Raw genomic sequence first — 19,556 nt, forward strand, 5'->3', positions numbered from 1 at the left:
AGGAAATGCTACACCCTTTAAACAAACCACAATGTTCACTGCTAGTTAGTTTACTTTCAAATAAAGTTAATAATGAAAATTCCTGCATCCAGATAAGGACTCAAAGAGTAAATTCTTCCTGCATATGTTCACATGACACTCTTTTGATAAAATTTGTTGACCCTGCCCATTTTACTGGATTTTGAGTACAGGCACACATTTCACTGATTAGATCCTATCTAACTACCACACTCACCTTTTGATCCGTGATGCAGGATATAGCTCGCTGTGCTGGGCGCACACACTTTTTCAAAGGACGAATCGTAGGGCAGCACACAGGCGGCGTTCACATGCTTCACCTCTATGACCAAAAGAGAATTCAATGGTTTCTGATGTCAAACAAGATAACTTCAAATCAGCTGGAATCATCAACAACTGATAGAAGATCTGTTTCACAAAAGGCATAATCATCTTATACAAACTAAAGATCACCAAACATCTTTCTCATCAATGGCATTCAAAATTACTTTAACTATTGGAAAACAGCACTCAGTTAAATCTTTTTCTTTTATTCATGGCAATCTTCACTTATCTGTGCGTTCTTTTCCAGGAGAAGCAACTATTCTAGTTTTCTAATAATGTAGTTTTATCACCTTTTTAGGTCTCGCCTAGCGACGCAGCGCATGCGCTGCTCGCCTTGGCGAGATCTATTGTCATCGCTTTTTGGGCAGAAGGGAGACAGGAGATGTGCACACGTAGGGACAGGAGATGTGAACACGTATGGGTAGCGGCGTTTCAGCACAACATGCTTTCGCTTTTGCCTGTTGTCTTCTGTTCCTGTAGAGCTCAGCAAAGACCACCAAGTGGCGCTGTCGTCCATCAGTTACGTGGGCTGCTCTCTATTCATTGTCTGCCTGCAGTAACGCTTGTCCCCTTCGCTATTCTGTCGTGAGTAATGTTTACCCTTTTATAACCCGAAGAGGACATTTTGTGCTAAAGGTTGAAAAGCTGTTTTTTTTTTGCACATTTCGCCTTTCTAGAATTTAGATTTCTTCACGCATGCTGTAAATCCACTTGTTTACGGTGTTGACATTTGTAAAGCAGACAATCTGCCTAGTCACACTCAGGGTTCTAGGGTATAAAGGAGCCTAAAACCGATTGCAAAATTGTGTAAAAACTAACATAAAAGTTGTTATTCCTGTGAGGAGGGGGGGAGGGAGTACACATATACCGTGAAACAAAATGTATACATCGACGTGGGGCGTATCCACGGAGGCGACCAAGATGGCTGCCTCCGCTTGAAGCTCCGCCAGTCGGGCTTCCCTTTATCCATATTTTAATGCCTTAACGTACTCCTGCGCTCAGCAAACTTGCTCCATCCTGATGCAGTTCCCAGCTGCAGCCTTCCGGTGCCCGATTGGATCTTCGTGAGGCTCGAGAACGTCGGAGGGGATTGAGGGGCCCACTGCCCTCTCCCTGGGAGATCCTAACTGCACTCGGCTCTGTGGTAAGTGTTGCGCCTGTGGGGTCCGCGGCGCCTGTTGCGCTGCCTCGTGGTTCCCGGGGCGTATCCCCAGTCTTTTGCGAGGTTGGGCCTGCCTGGGTCACGGTCTCCGGGACGCGCTCTCGGCTCTTGGGCCTTCTGCGCAGTCCCGAGCAGGGGCCTGGAGTTGTGGTCTGCGTCGTTCGGAGGGGGGGGGGCTGGGGCGGGGACCCTGCGCCACGCGGTGGGGCGCGGCGGCGGGCTCTGCGGGGGTGTGCACCCTCCCCTGCCGCGGCCCCGCCTGTTGCTCAGTGTCTCCACTGCTGCTAAATTGCGGCCTGTCGCTCCGGCCCTGCTGCGCACGATCCGGCTGCCTACGCTCTGCTCACCTGTGCTCGTCATCGCACAGTCCTGCCTCCCGGATTCCCGAAGCCCCCCTCCTCAGACCTTTGGTGCATACTACCGACGACTGCCACACGCTTAGAGGGGCTTCAATGCTTGCTTGGTCGATGTCCTGGTGAGGTCCTGTTACCTTCTACTTTGGTGCCATCTTGGGTCATGCTGCATTCGCCCTGTATGCAGGCAAAGCCATCTGCCTTCACTCCTTGGTTCTTGGCGCCACAGCTCTGCGCCCTCGCCATCACTTTGCTGGACTGCTCCATCTCTGCAGGCCTTGGTATTGGTGCCAGCCTGCTCCATCAAGAGTGCTCCTACTGCACCTATCTGGCTGCTAGAGTCTGTCTCGCTCACTTTGCCTGTCATTTGTTTGTGGCCTTGAGTGCTCCTTCGCTGGGCCTGGATACCTGCCTCGAGTGAGTGGGTTCCTATCACCGCCATTTTACCTCTCTGCCACTGCCTGTCGCCTCCTGATTCGCAACATGGGGAAGAGAGACCCGTACCAACGTAAGCTCAGCTTCGACAAAGCTTCCCCCCTCACCTCCGATGCCCCCCCCCCAGCTCATCCACGAGCGCTTTGGATTCTACTGACAGGGATGACGCAACTTCTTTGGTCACTGCCATGATGAGCGAGATGAGAGACGGTTTTAAGTCGCTGGACAGCCGCTTCGACAGCCTTGACCAAAAGCTGGCTGAGATGAGGTCCAAGGTGCAGGCTCACGACCGGCGTTTGGATGTGATGGAGTCCAGAGTCTTGGATATAGAAGATGGCGCTTCAAATTCGCTGAAACGTCTAGAGCGAGTGGAGAAAATCCTCAAGGATGTGGCAATCAAGAACGAGGACCTTGAGGCCCGCAGCCGACACAATAACATCCGTATCCTTGGCGTGGCAGAGACGACCTCAACTGGACGCAAGGATATCTTCGTGGAAAAGTTACTCATTGATCTGTTTGGCAGAGAGGTGTTCACGCAGGCTTTTGTTGTGAAACAGGCCCACAGATCTCTGGGGCCCGTCCTCGCCCTGGCCTACCTCCACGTCTCATCATTGCAAGACTCATGAATTTCCGTGATCGAGATGCTGCTCTGCGAGCAGCTCGCGAGAAGGGTGAGGTCCAGTGGCAGGGCAGCACCTTGTCTTTTTTTCCTGATTTCACCTTCATGGTCCAGGAGGCACGGCGTAAGTACAATGGCGTCAAGGCCAGGGTGAGAAACCTGGGCCTCAAGTATGGAATGCTCTATCCAGCGAGATTGAAAGTGGACGTCGCCGGCAGGTTTCGCATTTTTGATACTCCCACGGAGGCACAGGAGTTCTGCCAGAATTACAGGAAAAACGGTTCAGGCGCTGTTGTCGATGCTGGTTCACTTTCTCCAGCACAGGGGGACTCACAGAACAGCGTCGAGCTCTTCACGTTTCCAGGGACTGGCTGATGATTCATTGCTACATATTTTCTTTACTCTGCTGTGTTGCAAGTTCTCGTTCATTTCTTCTGCTCATCCGTGACTTGTCATATGGGTCTGCCTGACCGTCGTGGCGTTGCTGCCCCCCCATGGCGGACGCCTTTGATTTCCTGATTTTTGTGGGTTCTTTTGGAATTGCTTATTTTTTTCTCACTTGGTCAGTGACATGCATATTACATTGGTGCGCTAATTTGGTTCAGTGGGTTTGCCTCTCGGGGGTTGGCAAGAGGATGGGTGGCGGGGGATTATTTTTTTTTTTTTGTCTATGATCGTTGCATTGTTTTTTTACGCTCTTAGGTTGAGATGGAGTAGCGTGCATTTCAGATTGCTTTTGATATTGATTCTCCTATGGCCAAGTTAGGCCTTCAGCCCGGGTCTTCCGGGCTTTCACTGATGTCCTGGAACGTTCGGGGGCTGAATAATACTAAAAAAATGTAAACCGGTTTTAAACTACATCACTAGACACAACATTGATATAGCCTTTCTGCAAGAGAAACACTTGTCCTCTTCTGACTCCTCCCATGTCGCCAGAAGCTGGGGTTCTCACCGTTTTTTTCTAACTATAGTAGGTATTCCAGAGGAGTAGCCATATTAATACACAAACGGGTCGCGTTTGCTCTTTCCAACATCATGACTCACGGGGAAGGCCGTTATCTGATTGTCACTGGGACTCTTATGGGACTTAAACTCACACTGGTCGGGATATATGGCCCCAACGTCGCCTCCCCTTCCTTTTTCCAAGACCTGCAGGTGCATCTTCTCACACATGAACCTGGGCTGTTGATTGTCGGGGGTGACTTTAATTTATTATTGAACCCCACTAGAGACAGTACGTCCTCTTCCCCGATACTAAAGCTAGATCACGCCCGGTTCTGCTGGACTTGTGCACTCACTTCTCATTAATTGACATCGAGGAGAGGTTACACCCACATCTTCCGGACTTTACCCATCACTCAGGGTTCCACAATACTTGGGCCAGAATAGATTATTGGCTCCTTTCTTCCGGGGTCGCCAGTTGGGTGGAAGACCTCCTCACACTCCTGCGCACGCTATCAGACTACTCTACAATAGTTCTTAAATTAAAGGTCCCCAGACTGGGTGGATATGAGAGGCAGTGGCGATTTCCCGGGAGGGCACTACTTTACCCCGTTTTTACCGAGGAGGTCCGGCAAGCAATCAAGGATTATTTCGACCTCAACACTGGGTCGGTGGATTCCTGGGCGGTTCTGTGGGAGGGATTCAAGGCGTACATTCGTGGAGTTTGCATAGCCAAACATGTTGGAGTGTTGAGGGACATTCGTTTCACGCTGTCCCATGTCGAAAAAGACATTGCTGATTTAGACAGAGAACTATTGCTGAATCCCTCCAGTGAAAGAGAAGCCAAAGGTTTGTAATTAAGGATGGAATTTAGAGATGAAGCAGACAGGGAACTGAAATTCCTTAATAAACAATTTGTAGCGCGTCGATATGGCGAGGGTGACAGACCCGGCAGGTTACTGGCTCAGCTACTTCGCCCCCCTTATAACTCGTCTTACATCACCGAAATTGTGGGACCACAGGGTGATCTACTTAATTCCACGCCAGAAATTTGCAACACCTTCCTGTCCTATTACAAAACTCTATATACGTCCAAACTGACGAGGGACTTGCGGGATCAGGGTGCCTACCTCGATGAGATCGCCATGGTCTATCTGGAAAAACACATGCAAGAATTTCTAGCTATGCCCATCACTCAAGATAGCATAGTCGAAGCTATTGATGCGTTACGGGGTTCTTCGGCGCCCGGACTAGACGGTTTCTCCGCCGAGTTTTATAAGGCCTACAAAGAGGTCTTAGTCCCACGACTAGTAGAAGTGTATGTCGAGGCACTTGAGACGGGCCATTTGCCCCCCACGTTCAGAGAGGCGGTCATTATTCTTCTTCCCAAGCCGGGCAGAGACTCCAACTTATGCAGCTCGTACAGACCTCTCTCTTTATTAAATCTAGACTACAAGATTCTGGCTAAAGTTATCGCTATCCGGCTTTCATTGCTAATGGAGGCCATCATCTCCCTGGCACAGTCTAGTTTTGTGCCATATCGCTCCGCTTCTCTGAACTTGAGGACCCGGTTTGCGGTCTTACATCGAATTGACCCCTCCACTCCGGCTGCCGCGGTCCTTCAAGATGCTGAGAAAGCGTTTGACTCTTTGGAGTGGCCCTTCTTCCTGTCCATCATGAGACGCATGGGCATGCCTGAATGCTTCGTCTCCACAGTGGCTTTATTATATACGGAGCCTAAGGCTAGGCTGCGCCTTAATGGCACCATTACCAAGCCGTTTTCCTTGTCACGCGTCAGGGATGCCCCTTATCCCCACTACTTTTCATCCTAGCGATGGATCCTCTGGTCCATCATTTCCAAGAAAAGCATCTACACCGGGGGCTTCAGTTCCGTACTGGTCCTCTCCTGATCTCACTGTATACGGACGATACGATTTTATATGTCAGGATGCCCCAAATTAATCTTGAGCCTCTCATCTTGGAAATAACCCGCTTTGGCAAATTCTCTGGCCTTAGCATCAATTGGCATAAATCAGTGATCTTTCCGCTTACTCCTAGCACATCTACTTGGAATTGCCCCTTCCCCCTTGAGTGGAGTCAAGAGTCGGTCAAATATTTGGGTGTTCATATTCATCTTGATACCGCCGCCATGATTAGATTAAATTATGGTGGCTCGGTCAGTTTGCTGGAGAGCCAGATGGAGAGGTGGATTCGCCTCCCATTATCTATGGCGTATTGCTATAATGAAAATGATTGTCCTTCATCGATTTTTATATCTTTTGTGCATTATATGGCTTTAGCAGTAAAATTGTATGTCTGTGTAAAGTTAGTGGACATTTCAATGGAAACTGTTGTGTCTGAAAATGTCACAGAGCTACAACACAATGCTTTAGTTACATTAAAAAAACAAGCATTGGCATAGCCAATAGGTCTCGCCTTTGGGACCTTATAAGTGTTTAGCCATGCAACAGTTGATGTTGTTGCACCAAGGATATTGTGCTGCATAACTAAATACTTATAAGGTCCCAAAAGCGAGACCTATTGGCTATGCCAATGCTTGTTACTCTTGTCCCCACCATGTGGACTTCTAGTATGAGCGAGGTGGGGCGGAGGGGTTTAAGAATCTTGCTGCTGTCACACGGACTTCTAAGTTCAGGATGATTTCATCTTGAGATTTACCATGGGTGATCGACTAGCGCGTTTTAAATGTGATGTTCTGGTTGCATGCCTTTCTAGTGGTTAGATCTCATTGGCTGGGGAGTGTTTACTGGACTGCTAGTTCAGCTGCTGGGGTGCTGGATTCCAACTGTCATGTCAGTGTGTTTTTTCATGTTACAATACTGAACCATGTGGTCTTCCCTACTGTTGTTGGAGAACTATGGTATTTGTGACCAATTTAAAGCACATTTAGGATGTAAACACTGCTTCTACTTGTCACATTGGTATATACTAGTGTCTCTTTCACCCCCTTATTTTTCACCCTATTATACGGTTTCCTCACCAGTACGTTGATCCAGAAAAACGTGCTATAGAAGTTCTTTAATTTATTTGCATAGTGCCTTGACTAATCTAGTTGAGACAGTCATTTTTCTCTTATGTCCAAGAATATTATATGTATCATAAAAAAACAGATTATCTGTTCACAAATCATTTACTGCCAATACTCTGTGCAGCTATGGTGTTTAAACTTTCTCATACGAGACCTGACGCCAAGAGGTATGGAAAGTGGTCCTTAGTGTGATCTTTAAGAGGTGATCCAACTATAGAGCCCAAGTGTGAAATTCCAGTCTAGGTAATGTGGTCTTTCACAATTAATTGGCGAGTCAAATAACCCAAGTGCTGACTAAGAGGATCAATGTACCAGAACCTAGATGTAGGAAACGCTTTCCAAAGAAAAATGGTTAGTGAAGTCTCTTGCACCGCTGCCCTGAACCAATACAAGTAAAAAAAAAAAAGAAAAAAAAAAAAGGTACCCAATATGAGGAACATTATAGATACCCAAAATGATAGACATATGGCAATAAGTTGTGTTGTATAGAAAGTGAAGTAGGACGGGAATTCCAAGGTGGGAAACAATGAAACTAGAAAGCTTGCAATATTGCCTTGGCTCTCTATAGGTACAGTGTGTAGCAAGCTGCAGTATGCTTGGAACGGAATGAGCCATTAACTTGCAGACTTTAGTAGGTATGGATGCCACACAACTGCATCCAAAACCTACTACATCCAATAGTAACGAGAGCCAACTTATTCCATACAAGAGAAAAAAAAGCTGGGTATTGCAATGATTCTACAAAAAAATATATACAATAATAAAGAAAGAAGGTGGAGTCACCAGAGTAAGGAATGTATGCACTGCTAGAGAAAGTGAAATTATTCTGTAGGGCCTTCACAGCTTGTTCCACCCAGTGATGTACCTGAAGGACAGAAAGCCTGACTTTCCTAGTAAAAGGTCTGGTAGGAGAGTGTGCTACCATAGCTTAAAAGCAGCACTGAGGTCTAGAGCCCATGCAGCGACGAGGCGTCTACCACCCAAAGGGTATGGAATGGGAAGAATGTGTGTGTGTAGATATCTTGAGTTGTTTACTCAGGAGTCCGGGTCTCCTGGTAATCAAGTTGCTACTGAAATGTCATTAATGCCCCAGCCTCCCTTCAAACCTCCACCCTGAGAACTAAGCTCTTTTACACCTCCATGTTTATTCCCGACAGGCACTGCCAGGCTCCAAGCACATGGTAATCTTTAAACAAGCATTGGCAAAGCCAACTGCCTAGTGCTGCATGCCAGCCTTTTTGATTTGTCAATACTTATCTGCCTTGCCATGGTTTTTGCAAAATGTTGTAGGGGATGACCGGTCCCTCGCCAATGGAAAAACGCATTTTATGTGGTCTCCAAAGCACACATTGCAATAGTAGTCACTAGCCCTGAAGGGAGCCAACTTTGAGCAGATGTTCTCGTTGAGAAAGAATGCCATCACTCACAGTGTAGTTAGACAACGGGTGCTTGAGGAGACCCACTACCCCATATCGTAGGCAATAATAATGATACAGCAATAGACCAATGGGGAAAGAGAGGCTGGTCTCATCTTATTTATTTATTTTTTATTTTATTTTAAAGGTTTTATATAGCGTTGGCTAGACCCGGAGGTATCAGAGAGCTTTACATGAGTATCAGATCATAGTTGCAGGGTACATCGTTACAAAGTTATTAGAGTATGGCAACATATTTACTTGTAAGGTCGAGATAAACAATAAGCACAAATATGAAAGGGGAAAAGCAGGCAAGGGGAGAGATTTAGGGGAGGGCGGTAGGAGCAGGGGAAGTAGACAGATAATGAAGGCGGGAAAGAGGAGGGGAGGGTGAGAGACACAGAATGGAAATAGGAGAGGAAGGGCGACAGGGACACAAACCGGCAGACGAGTCAAAGCAACGTCCAAAGTCCATGAAGCTGTGATCCCAGGGGAAGTGGTGTCACTTCCCTATCTCTGTTGCGAGAGGCTCCCTTTACGCAGTGGACTCTCTCAGGGGAGTGCTTTGGCAAGGGGTGCCATACCATACCTTAGTTGGGTGCGGCTCCCTTGGCGCAGTGGACTGAGACTCCAGATTATAAATATTGGATCTTTCCCCAACAAGGGGAGAAGGAGTGCTTAGTCAAAGGGCACAAAGGACAGGGTGCTAGGAAGAGTAGCAGGCAAGGGGAGAGATTAAGGGGAGAGGGGGTAGGAGCTAGGGAAGTTGACCAAGAGAGAAAGAGTACTAAATAGGAATATATTTAAAATAATGAGTTTTATATAGCGCTGGCTAGAACCGAAGGAATCCGAGCGCTTTACATGAGGAACAATAATGTTGCAATTTACATCAGTTAAAAGTTACATAAGTATCAAGAAAAGTATTTATAGAACATAGGGGACAAGGTGGATGGAGCAAGGAAGGGTAAGGGAACATAGGGGACAAGGTGGCTGGGGCAAGGAAGGGTAAGGGAACATAGGGGACAAGGTGGCTGGAGCAAGGAAGGGTAAGGGGCAGATATGAAGGCATCGAGAGAAGCGCTGATGTCGGCTTTAATGTTGTCACACAGCTCTCTTTTTTTTTTTCAAAGACCTTTATTGAATGTATTTACAGAGGAAATAGATACATATCAGGGCCTACAACCCATCGGGCCGGCCGCCTCAGACGTACTCAACATCCAAACTGTACATTAGTACACAGCCATATGGCCGACAACCCTGGGGTCCGGTGGCGCATCATAAAATCATTTCCTACATAACGTCCTTTAATTCGTGTTTAACAGTTGTTAGGTCTTATCATTTTTAATATTCATTTTGTCCATGTCAGTTACCATAACACAAAACTGCGGCCCATATAGCTATTCACACTCAACGGCTATTTCCATGACTACCTCTATCCACTGATTAGTACCTTCGTATACCTTGATTTAACCAACAGTCATGTTTCATTCACGGATTCTCTCTTAGTTCCTCTGTGAGCTGAGTCACCCACCCGCGCTCTCTATACGTCCTCCTCGTCCTCATCCGAGCTCACTTCATCATCTTCAGGTAAAGGTTCACACAACTCTCCTCTGTATATACTCCCGGCGGACCATACTTTGTTCCATTTACGGGGGCAGGCTCTAATCTTATACACCACCCTCTCCGTAAACATTAATAAGTCCATATTCCTACTCCACATGGATGTCGTGGGTATTTCTGAGGCTCCCCACTTTTATGCAATGTCTCTTTTTGCCACCATGATGGCTAATGTGGCCCATACGAGTCTATATCTAGTCAAATCTTTCGGTTCCCAAATGTTTAACAGCCATTTGCGTGGTTCAGGGATAAGGGAGATTTGAAGCGTTTGTGAGATAGTACGCATGATTTGCCGCCAATATTCTACTATGTGGGGACAGTCCCAAAGCGTGTGGTACAGTGTACCTTCTTCCCCGCAGCCACGAAGACAGAAGGGGTGTGGTGCTCTGTGTATCTTGTGCAGCATGCACCGTGTGTAGTACATGCGGTGTAGGATTTTGAGCTGCACTAATCTGAATTTTGCCGATATGCCTACTTCTTTGGGGGAGGCTAGCGCCTCATTCCATTCTGCGTCATCAATTTCTCCTACGTCTCCCACCCATTTCTCACGTAACGCCACTGTGGGGTCCTTCAGATTGTTGATCAATTTCTTGTAGGTGAGCGAGGTAGCTCTCTGTTGCATGTATTTAGTAAGTAACCTATCTTCCAGTGGTGAGGATTCTGGCACTTTAGTGCCCAACGGTATCGCCTGTAGTAGCGCGTGCCTGATTTGAACGTACCTATAAGTCTCGTTCGGGCCTAGTCCATATGTTTGTTGTAGCCGCGCTAACGGGATTACAGTGTCTTTCTCCCACAAGTCACCCACCGTGGAAATACCAATACAATCCCACTGTGCAAATCCCTTGCTGTGTCTCAACTGCCCCAGGGCCTTTGTGTCCCAGAGAGGGGTTAGTTTGGTAATTTTCCCCTTCCACCCCAGCTTTGCCTGCGCTGCGTGTCATAAAGTGATCGTGGGTTTTGCGGGCCATTACTCCACAACAAGTTGGACACTAGCGCCTTTTTGTGCTTAAAGTAACGCGGCGCGACCAAGTATGGTGTATTCTCCAGGGTGTACAAAAATCTTGGTAGTGCCATCATTTTATACAGGGCCGCTCGCCCAAGGAGGGTCAATGGCAGAGTCGCCCAGTGTCTGACATCTGTTCGGAGACGTTCCAAGGGGGGCCTCAGGTTTTTGTCGAAGAAGTCTGGGGCGTTATCTGTGATATGGATGCCCAGATACTTAAAGGAGTCAGATGTCAGTGCAAGGGGGCAGTCCGGCGCTAGCACCGGCCTCGGTCCCCTCAACACGTAACTCACTAATTTTGCCCAGTTCAGTGTATAACCCGACGTCTTTCCGTGCGTGTCGCTGTGAGGCGACGATCCACAGACCCCTACCTGGAGGGCGCCCTCCCCCTCGTGTACCTTGTCCGGCACCCCCGGGACTGTCTTCATGTCACGAAAACGCCGCAACCAAGGCAGGAAGCCGAACACCAGCCATCACCAACGAAACCCCGCCCTTCTCTCTCCCACAGGAGCCAACCAGAACGACAGGGCCAGAGGAACCTTATCACGATGACCCCGGAAGTCCCGCCCCAAAGGCAGAGCCAGCACAGGATAAAAACAGGGATGCAACACAACACGGCGTCGGAGTTTCGTGGCAGGACCCTCTGGCTGGAGACGGAGAAGGAGAGCAGACGTGCGAGGACGAAGTGTGGACCGAGGAGTGGTGGAGTCCCTTGGAGGTGGCTGGAGAGCGGCCGTAACTCGGAGGAGAGTTACGGCGGACCGCGTGAGTGCCTTTTTCCTCCTTTATCCCTACTCATTAGGAGTCCGTGTTAAAGTCCCTGTACATATTCCCTCTCTCCATAGTCTCACCGCCCCTGCACTGTATTATAAGTGTACAGCACTTCACTTGAAGACCCCTTCCGTTCCTCTCACGCCCCACCCCAGCACCCTCTCTATTTTCCCGACCTGTATTCCGTCCTCCCGGTACCTTCCTTCCCGCACTGTCGCTTTCCGCCCCTTCCTGCACTACCCGGGTGTCGGTAAACAGTTAAGTCTCGGTACTTGCTGGATAGGACTAACGGTCCCTTGTTTTTCCTCTCTTCCGGTCCTCTTGGGAGCCTCCCCGTCACCGGAACCTTCCCCGGACCATCGGTGGACGCCGAGAAGCAGAGAAGCACCGACCCAGAGTCCATCGCCTGGAGCCACACCTTCCGCCTCTTGGAACTATCTGTACTGTGCAAACCGTAATAAAAGCCAACTATTGCCCACTACATACGGCCTCCTCGCCTGCTTTTCCGGCCCGCTACACCCACTCCATCACAGTCGCATATTGCTAAAAGCGCCGGGATGCCTCCTTCGGGATTTGTTAAGTAAATCAGCATTCCCCCCATCCTATCCCCTTCAGCAATGGCGTTGTTCTAATCAGTATCGCCAGTGGCTCCAGTACTAAGGCAAAAAGCAAGGGGGACAGGGGGCAGCCGTGTCGAGTCCCTCGCGCCAGCGGGAATGTGTGCGAGATGTGCCCATTGGCGATTACCTGAGCAACAGGATTGGTATAGAGGAGTCTGATCCAGGAAATGTATTTAGGGCCAAAGCCCATACGGGTCAGGACAGCAAATAAGTATTCCCACTCCACCAAATCAAACGCCATCTTGGCATCTAGAGAAAGGATCACCGCCGCTTCCGACAGGGAGTGGGCACGCGCCATCACCCCATGCACCCGCCTAAGATTAAGGGCCGTGCTCCTGTGGGGCATGAAGCCCGATTGATCCGGGTGGATCAACCGTTGCAGGTGGTTCATCAGTCTGCTAGCCAGTAGCTTCGCTAGAATTTTTGCTTCTACGTTAAGAAGGGAAATGGGGCGATATGTGGAGCATTCCGCCGGTGGCTTTCTGGGTTTTGGTATAGCCACGATCGTCGCGGTACGTTGGTCTAGCGGAAGTTCCGTCCTTTCCAGGCTGTCCACGTACATTGCAAATAGGGGCTTACTAAGAGTCTCTGACATGATTTTATACCACTCTATGGGTATCCCGTTGGGGCCCAGCGCTTTCCCAGGTTGGATCGCCTGGATTGCTCGTTGAATTTCCTCTCCTGACAGATCCGCCTCAAGTTCTTGTACTGCCTCTGGCGGAAGTGTGGGGATGTCGTTAAGGGAGGTCATCGCCTGCGCTGTGACCTCCTGTTCTGGGGTGTACACTTCCTGAAAATGTTCCGCCAGAGTGTGCACTATATCCTCTGGGTGTGTCTGCAGCTGCCCCTCACGAGTACGCAGGTGTTGTATGCCTCTGTTACCGCCTCTTCTCTTGTCTAGCCATGCCAGCATTTTCGCCACCTTGTCCCCGATGTCATAAATCCTATGTGCAGTGCTAGAAATGTTGTCCCTGACTTGTGACTTGAGGTGGGCACGGTATTGCTGTTGGCGCAATTTCAGTATGTGTGCAGTTTTTGTCGTGGGATCAGCCATGTGTGTCGTGTCAGCCTCTTGGAGTGCCAGCTCCAGCTCCGAGAGCTCCTGCTGGTACGTTCGTTTGTGGCTCGTGACTGAAGCAATCGCGCGCCCCGCAGTACCGTCTTATATGCCTCCCACAGAATTGAGGGGGAGGTCACCGACGTTGTGTTTTCTGCAAAGTAGAATTTGGTCGCAGATTTGAGGTCTTTTTTGATCTGGGGGATAGTGAGATAATTGGGATATATGGGATAGATTCTCGCGCATTTCTTCTCCTTAGTGGAGAGGGATAGTAAAACAGGAGAGTGGTCTGAAATTCCTCTTGGCAGTATCTTTATGGCATCTACGTCCCTCATCCCATCACTGAGAAGCAAAAAGTAGAGGGGAGGAGCCAAGATGGCGATCGGAACGGTCGCATAACCGCCTCGCTCCGTGATCTCTTCCTCCCCGCCACCTATCCTGTATTTCATCCTGTTCGGGGTGTTCCGAATTTGGTCACTGAGGAAGAGCCGTCACTTACCATCCTTCTCCGGGGCTCTGGCGTGCAGTGATTTCGGCGTTCTGCCCTGGTCACCTTGTTGGCCTTCCCGGCCCTGACGCCGGGGCCTCGAGTGCTGTGCCTGCCCGGAGATGTTCGGAGTGCCGGCGGTCCGGAACCGGTGGAGAGACCCGATGGTGGGAGCCTGAGAGCCGCGGGCCGGGACCCCCGGGGCGGACCCGCCCCCGCTGGTGGGCCACCCCGCATATCCGTTCGCCTACCGGCCCGAAGAAGAGAAGCCGCGCTGTCCGGCACCCCTCAAGTGAGAAACCCACTCCTGTTGTTAATCCCGACCGGGATCCGGTGCTGGGCTCCCCCCGAGTGCTGTGGGGAGCACGCCCGTTCTTCTGGTGACTCTCTTTTCTCCGCCGAGCGCCTTCCGCCGCGGTTTGGCGGTGAGCCCTGGGGCCGCCGGTGCTCCTGGTGGACTTGGAAGAACCTGTGGCGATGGCGGAGGGTGCTGTACTTAAGATGGCCGATGGCCCCTCGGGGTGTCTTTCTCCTGGAGACAGGGAGGCTGCCGCATTTGCTTTCTCCAGCCCTCGCGTGGTTTGGGCGGCCCCTACTCGGAGTGCTATCTTGTTTGCCCTGTCTGCTCTGCGGATCGACCTGTCCTTGAAATGTCGAGCCATGGAATTGCGGATAGCTGCCATGGTGGCTCCGCCATTTTGTGACGAAGTGTCGTCTCCCCGAATTGTACTGCCTGGAACTTCGCCGGCGGCTGTGCTGGGATCTCCGGCTGGGTGCTCGATTCTATGGGATCTAGCGGACCCGGTGCCGATGCTGCAGTGCTTTCTACATCCTGTTTTCTTTGCTTCGTGCTGGACGGCTCAGATACTGTGCTTGGTCACATGGATCCTTGAGGAACTTTTGCATTCTGACTGCTGCCGAGTTCTCCTGGTTGCTTCTGGTTTGCCGGGACGGTGTTTTGCGGAGATCCCACCGGCTTTTCCTGACTGGTGTGGACCCACTGTGTTCTGCTGTTTTTTGGCTGTGGCGGGGTTGGGAAGCTCGACTCTTCATAAAAGTGGACAGGGGTGATCGTGCCCGGATGCCTGTGGGACCCTTTTTACATGGCATCTCCGGGCCTCGTTATTCTGGATGGTTCCTGTTTACATCCCGGTGTAGGCTTTTCTTGACTCTCCTTTTCGACCTCGATTAGTGCATTATTGTTGCGGGGGGGTAGTGTTTTATGTCTCGGTCGCTGGCTCCTCTCCTCTCTCTTTCTTCCTTATCCTCTGTTTCCTTTTCCTATTCCCCTCTCTTTCTTCGTTATAATTCCCTTTCTCTTTTTCTATATTTCGGGTGACTCTGGGCGACAGGCACGCTGTTTAGTGGGGTAGGCCGTAGCCATTACAGTGATGTAGGGTGGGGGGGGTGTTTGTTATTTTAGTTTGTTTTATTCTATGGTCCCTTTATTGCCTTTTTCTAGGGGGTGGGCTATGTCCCTTGGTGTTTACTCCTCTGTTTCGCTAGCGTCTGCACTTTCTCCTTTTTTCGGGGCGGGTGGGCTGTACGTGTGGCGTCCACTTTATTTGTTTGCTGGTATTCTTCCTCTATTCTGCACCTGGTATGGGCGTGTGAGGTCTTTGGGCTTTGCCCTACTGTGGTCGTCTGCTTGCATGGGGGGCTATTTCCCTCCCGCCCCCCCCCCCTTCTTTTCTGTATATGTTGCATGACGCGCTGGTAGATATGGTTACTGCCTCCTTTATATAATGTAAAATGAAACCTCTTTTATCCTGGCGCTGGCGATGTAACGACTTTATTTGCATCCATCCTGTATTCTCCCTATCGTATACATTGCTTTGTTATTTTGATTCTCCTGACTTTGCGGCCGGCCCCTGTGGTTGTAGGCCAGCGCTTGTACTTATACGTGTCTTTCAATAAAGGTTTAAAAAAAAGAAAAAAAAAAAAAAAAAAAAAGAGAAGCAAAAAGTAATCTAGACGGGACAGACTATTGTGTACCTGAGAGTGATATGTGTATTGTTTCGCTGTGGGGTGGATATGGCGCCAGGCACTTTCAGCCCCAATGCCTCCATGAAGCCTGGGAAGGCAGAGGAGCCCGACGCGCGTGTCCTGACGGGAAACGCGTCTAGCGCTGGGTCTACAATGGCGTTGAAGTCCCCCCCTATGATCGTATCTCCCGTCGGGAGATTCAGAAGGAACTCCCCTAGTGCCGGCAATGCTATGGAATGTAGTGCTGAAGGAATTTAAACGGACACTACATTTAACCCTCCCATTGCCCACGGACAGCCGCGAAGCGGCCTTGATCGTCCACTTTGTGTTGTATCACAATAAAGGGGGAAGAGTTTTTCACTAGGACACCCGTCCCTCGTGACCCCGCCGTAAACTCCGCATGCGCCGCCATTTTGTAGCCTCGTCTATCGAGTGCACGGCATGCTGTCCCCGTGAGGTGAGTTTCCTGTAGTAACACTATTGCGGGGCCTTGGCGCTTAAATCGCTTGTAGGACCAGCCCTCTCTTTATTTTGTCCCCTAAACCTCTAACATTCATGTAAGTAGTCGAAGGTGGGGCACCGCCATGGAGCGCGGCATGTCTTCAGTGACTGCTGTGCGAACTGGTGTGTCATCATGTGGTCTTAGGAGCATGTCTAGTGGTCGCCTCAATTGTGGTGTCTTGAGTCTGTTACCGTCTGTGAATCTGCATGGGTAGAATGTGACATGGTGTACCATGGCATGTAAATCTTGAGCCAAAACCAACAAAACTAAAATCCCCCCCTCCACCCCTTCCTAGTGTGTCTGTGTGCTTAGTTTTAACTTGCGTTTTCTGCTTAACAACTAAACAACCCCCCCATGCCGCCCCCCTCCCTGCTTAACAGACCTGGAACTGCCCGCCCCCCCAACTCAGCAGAGTGCTTCACCCATCCCATTAACAGTTACTTGCTTGCTTGCTGGGGTGAAGTGTCCCCCGGAGCAGACGGCTCTCCTGCCCTCTCTGGTTTCCCCCGGGTCAGTGTCCAAGCTCGGCCCCACCGGTAAAGTCTCTTTAAAGTGTCACCTTATGGTGTGCCGGGAACTCATTCCTCCACTCCGTCCTCTGCTTCAAGGTGTTCCCGTGTCATCTCAGCCCGAAGTTTGCGATCTCGGTTGGCTGCCTCCTCGCTGGTTCCGGTTAGTCCTATTAGAGCGGCGGGGCAACCCTACTTGTCTCCATCCCTCCAGCCAATCTCGGGCCGCCTCCAGTGTGTCGAAAAACCATACCTTACTGTCCGCCACCACTCTCAGTCGCGCTGGAAATAGCATAGAGTACGACAGTTCCTTAGCTCTCAGCTCCTTCTTAACTTCAAGGAAGGTCCTCCTCCGACGCGATACCTCCGCAGTATAATCCGGGAAGAAGGCGAGTGTTGAGTTTTGAATCTGTATCGGTGCGGCCACTCTCGCCGCTTGCAGGATGGCATCACGATCACGGAAGTTAAAGAGCCTTGCCAATATTGGTCTTGGGGGGGCCCCAGGCTTGGGCTTTCCCCCCGGGACTCTGTGCGCTCGTTTTACGGAGAAGAATTGCGACAGTCCCTTCGGCTTAAGCTGCGTCTTGATCAGTGCTTCCACATATAGGTCCATGGCGCGGGTGCCTTCCGATTCCGGTACCCCAATAATCCTTACGTTGTTTCTTCTAGAGCGCCCTTCCTGATCATCCAGTTTTCCCTTTAGCGCCTTATTCTCCGCCTCAACACGTTCCATCGCTATTTGTAGTTCTGATACATCCTCCACTAAGGATTTTGTGACCACCTCAACCTGTTTCACTCTCACCCATTTTTTGAAAGTCTGCATGCAGCAGGGAGACCTCCGTAGCTGTGGATCCCACCGTCGCTTGCACCTGTGCCAATGCCTTCATTACGTCTTCAAGCGTTGCTTTATTGGATCCTTCACCTTCTGGTGTTTTCCCCGTGGACGTGCGAGGTTCCGATTGAGAGGGGGCGTGTTTGTCGTAGGCGAATTTTTCCAGCCTGGATTGTGATGCGTTGTTTCTCGGGCCCCGGCCTGCCATGGTTTCCTCCAGTGGTGTCTGTGAGCCGCTGTCTCTGTAGTGCGTTTTCAGGGGTGCCTCGTCCAGTCCGACTCCAGGCCGTACCGCAGTTTTGATGACCTCTTACCACCCTAGCGCATGGAGATCTTGACTATTGGCGGTGCGTCAGGATGCCATTAGTGGCCGGCGCCTCAGGTCCTGCCCGGTCTTTCTTTTATATGATCACTGGCCGCAGCCCCCCTCCTCACCAAGGCCGTCTAATGCCTCTTCCTCAGTTAAGGCCGCCGGCACTGTACATGTCTCGTGGGATCACTCCTCTGTCCCACTCCGGCTGCTGGAAAGCTCTGCAGGCCCGCCTGCCGCGTCTTGGCACCCTGAGCCCCCACCACGTCGTTCGTGCCCTTCCGCCTGATTCTCCGCAGTCTTTGCATCTTATTGTGCCTTCTCACCACTCGGGCGTGAGCCAGTAACGAGCTTTTGTTGTCTAATAATGCAGTGTGGTGCCTCCACGGTACTGCGGTATGGCTCGCCATCGACCCCCGGCTGCTGTGTGGAGAGGAGGGGCCAGTGCTTATCGTAATTCACTATGTCCCCTTCCACCGGTGTCCGGAGAAATTGCACTGCGAGTCCGCCGCAGCCTCCAGCGGTAATAATTAGAACTATCTGTCGGCTATTTCCCCCGGGTCGGGTGATTGCCCCTTACTCCCTCGTCGCTTCTGTGGTGCGTGAAGGGCCGCGAGTTCTCGAGTGTTACGGTCAGCCGTATGCTGGGCGCTCTTCCGCTGCTCACCTCTGTCGGTACAACTCGCGCCGGTGCTGGTAGGCTTCAGGAGGCACTGGGGAGGGGAGAGGGAGGATTCCGGTCGTCGCCTCCGCCGAGGCGTATCAGGAGTCTTCAGCCAGCGCGGACTTCCGGTTTTCTTCTACCGCGTCTCCCGCACTTCCGCCCGACCTCTTGGGATACTGGTGCTCGGTGTTTCAGCCGGCGCAAGGCCCTCAGCAGACGGGGTCCTCGCGTCACTCTCCGGCACACGATTTTCACCAGGGTTTCGTCGGGTGGACTCCGCTCGGTCCTGGACCCAGGTCCCTCTGGTTAGAGGCTACAGATTGTCGGATGAATGTGCGGATTTCAGTGGGGAAGCCGCCTCACTCTCGGAGCTTCACGGCTATGCTACCGCCATGTTCAGTTGCTAGCCACGCCCCTCCACACAGCTCTCTTTTAAAGTCCCTGAGTGTGGCCAGGAGATCATCGTGGGTCAGCCCCATATTCTCCGTTGGCTGTTTATGGCCTAGTTCTTATCAGTCTCCCATGTTAGAGTTTCAAAAGTAGCTTAAGACCTTGTTGGCTTATGATTTTTTGGGAGGCGTATGGGCAATAAATAAATAGCTTTAATAAAATCAACTGGGAGCCAGTCCAATCTTGGAGGGGGTGATGTAACGGAATTCTAACGCTTCGGAAACAGCACACAGTTAAAAATAGACCCGCACATACAGCTGGCGACCACCCGCCTGCCAATTATTGAGAAGTCTGGTCTTTTCTGACCGCAGATCAGCTAAATCGCAGCATTAAATGATTGTGCTGGCGTGCATGTGAAGTTGAAAGTCTTGTCCAGAGACGTTCAATAAGTCAAGCACAGAGGCTCTCTCGGGCTGCTGGCGTTAGGATGA

The 19,556-nt window shown here is 50.6% G+C and overlaps 1 protein-coding gene across 4 annotated transcripts in view; it reads right to left on the bottom strand.

Moving 5' to 3' along the window:
- The window catches only part of NADK (NAD kinase), a 412,984-nt gene that overhangs the window by 280,365 nt on the left and 113,063 nt on the right, over window positions 1-19,556 (bottom strand). For 3 of the 4 annotated variants that reach the window (XM_078642447.1, XM_078642449.1, XM_078642450.1), the window contains one exon: window positions 236-340. The exons of the other annotated variant lie outside the window; for it this stretch is intronic. In XM_078642447.1, coding sequence (XP_078498573.1) covers window positions 236-340 — 105 coding nt within the window. The remainder of the gene's footprint in view (window positions 1-235; window positions 341-19,556) is intronic. 4 annotated transcript variants of the gene reach the window in all.

This window comes from Lissotriton helveticus, chromosome 5_1, assembly GCF_964261635.1.
Source record: "Lissotriton helveticus chromosome 5_1, aLisHel1.1, whole genome shotgun sequence".
NCBI classification, from domain to species: Eukaryota; Metazoa; Chordata; class Amphibia; order Caudata; family Salamandridae; genus Lissotriton; species Lissotriton helveticus.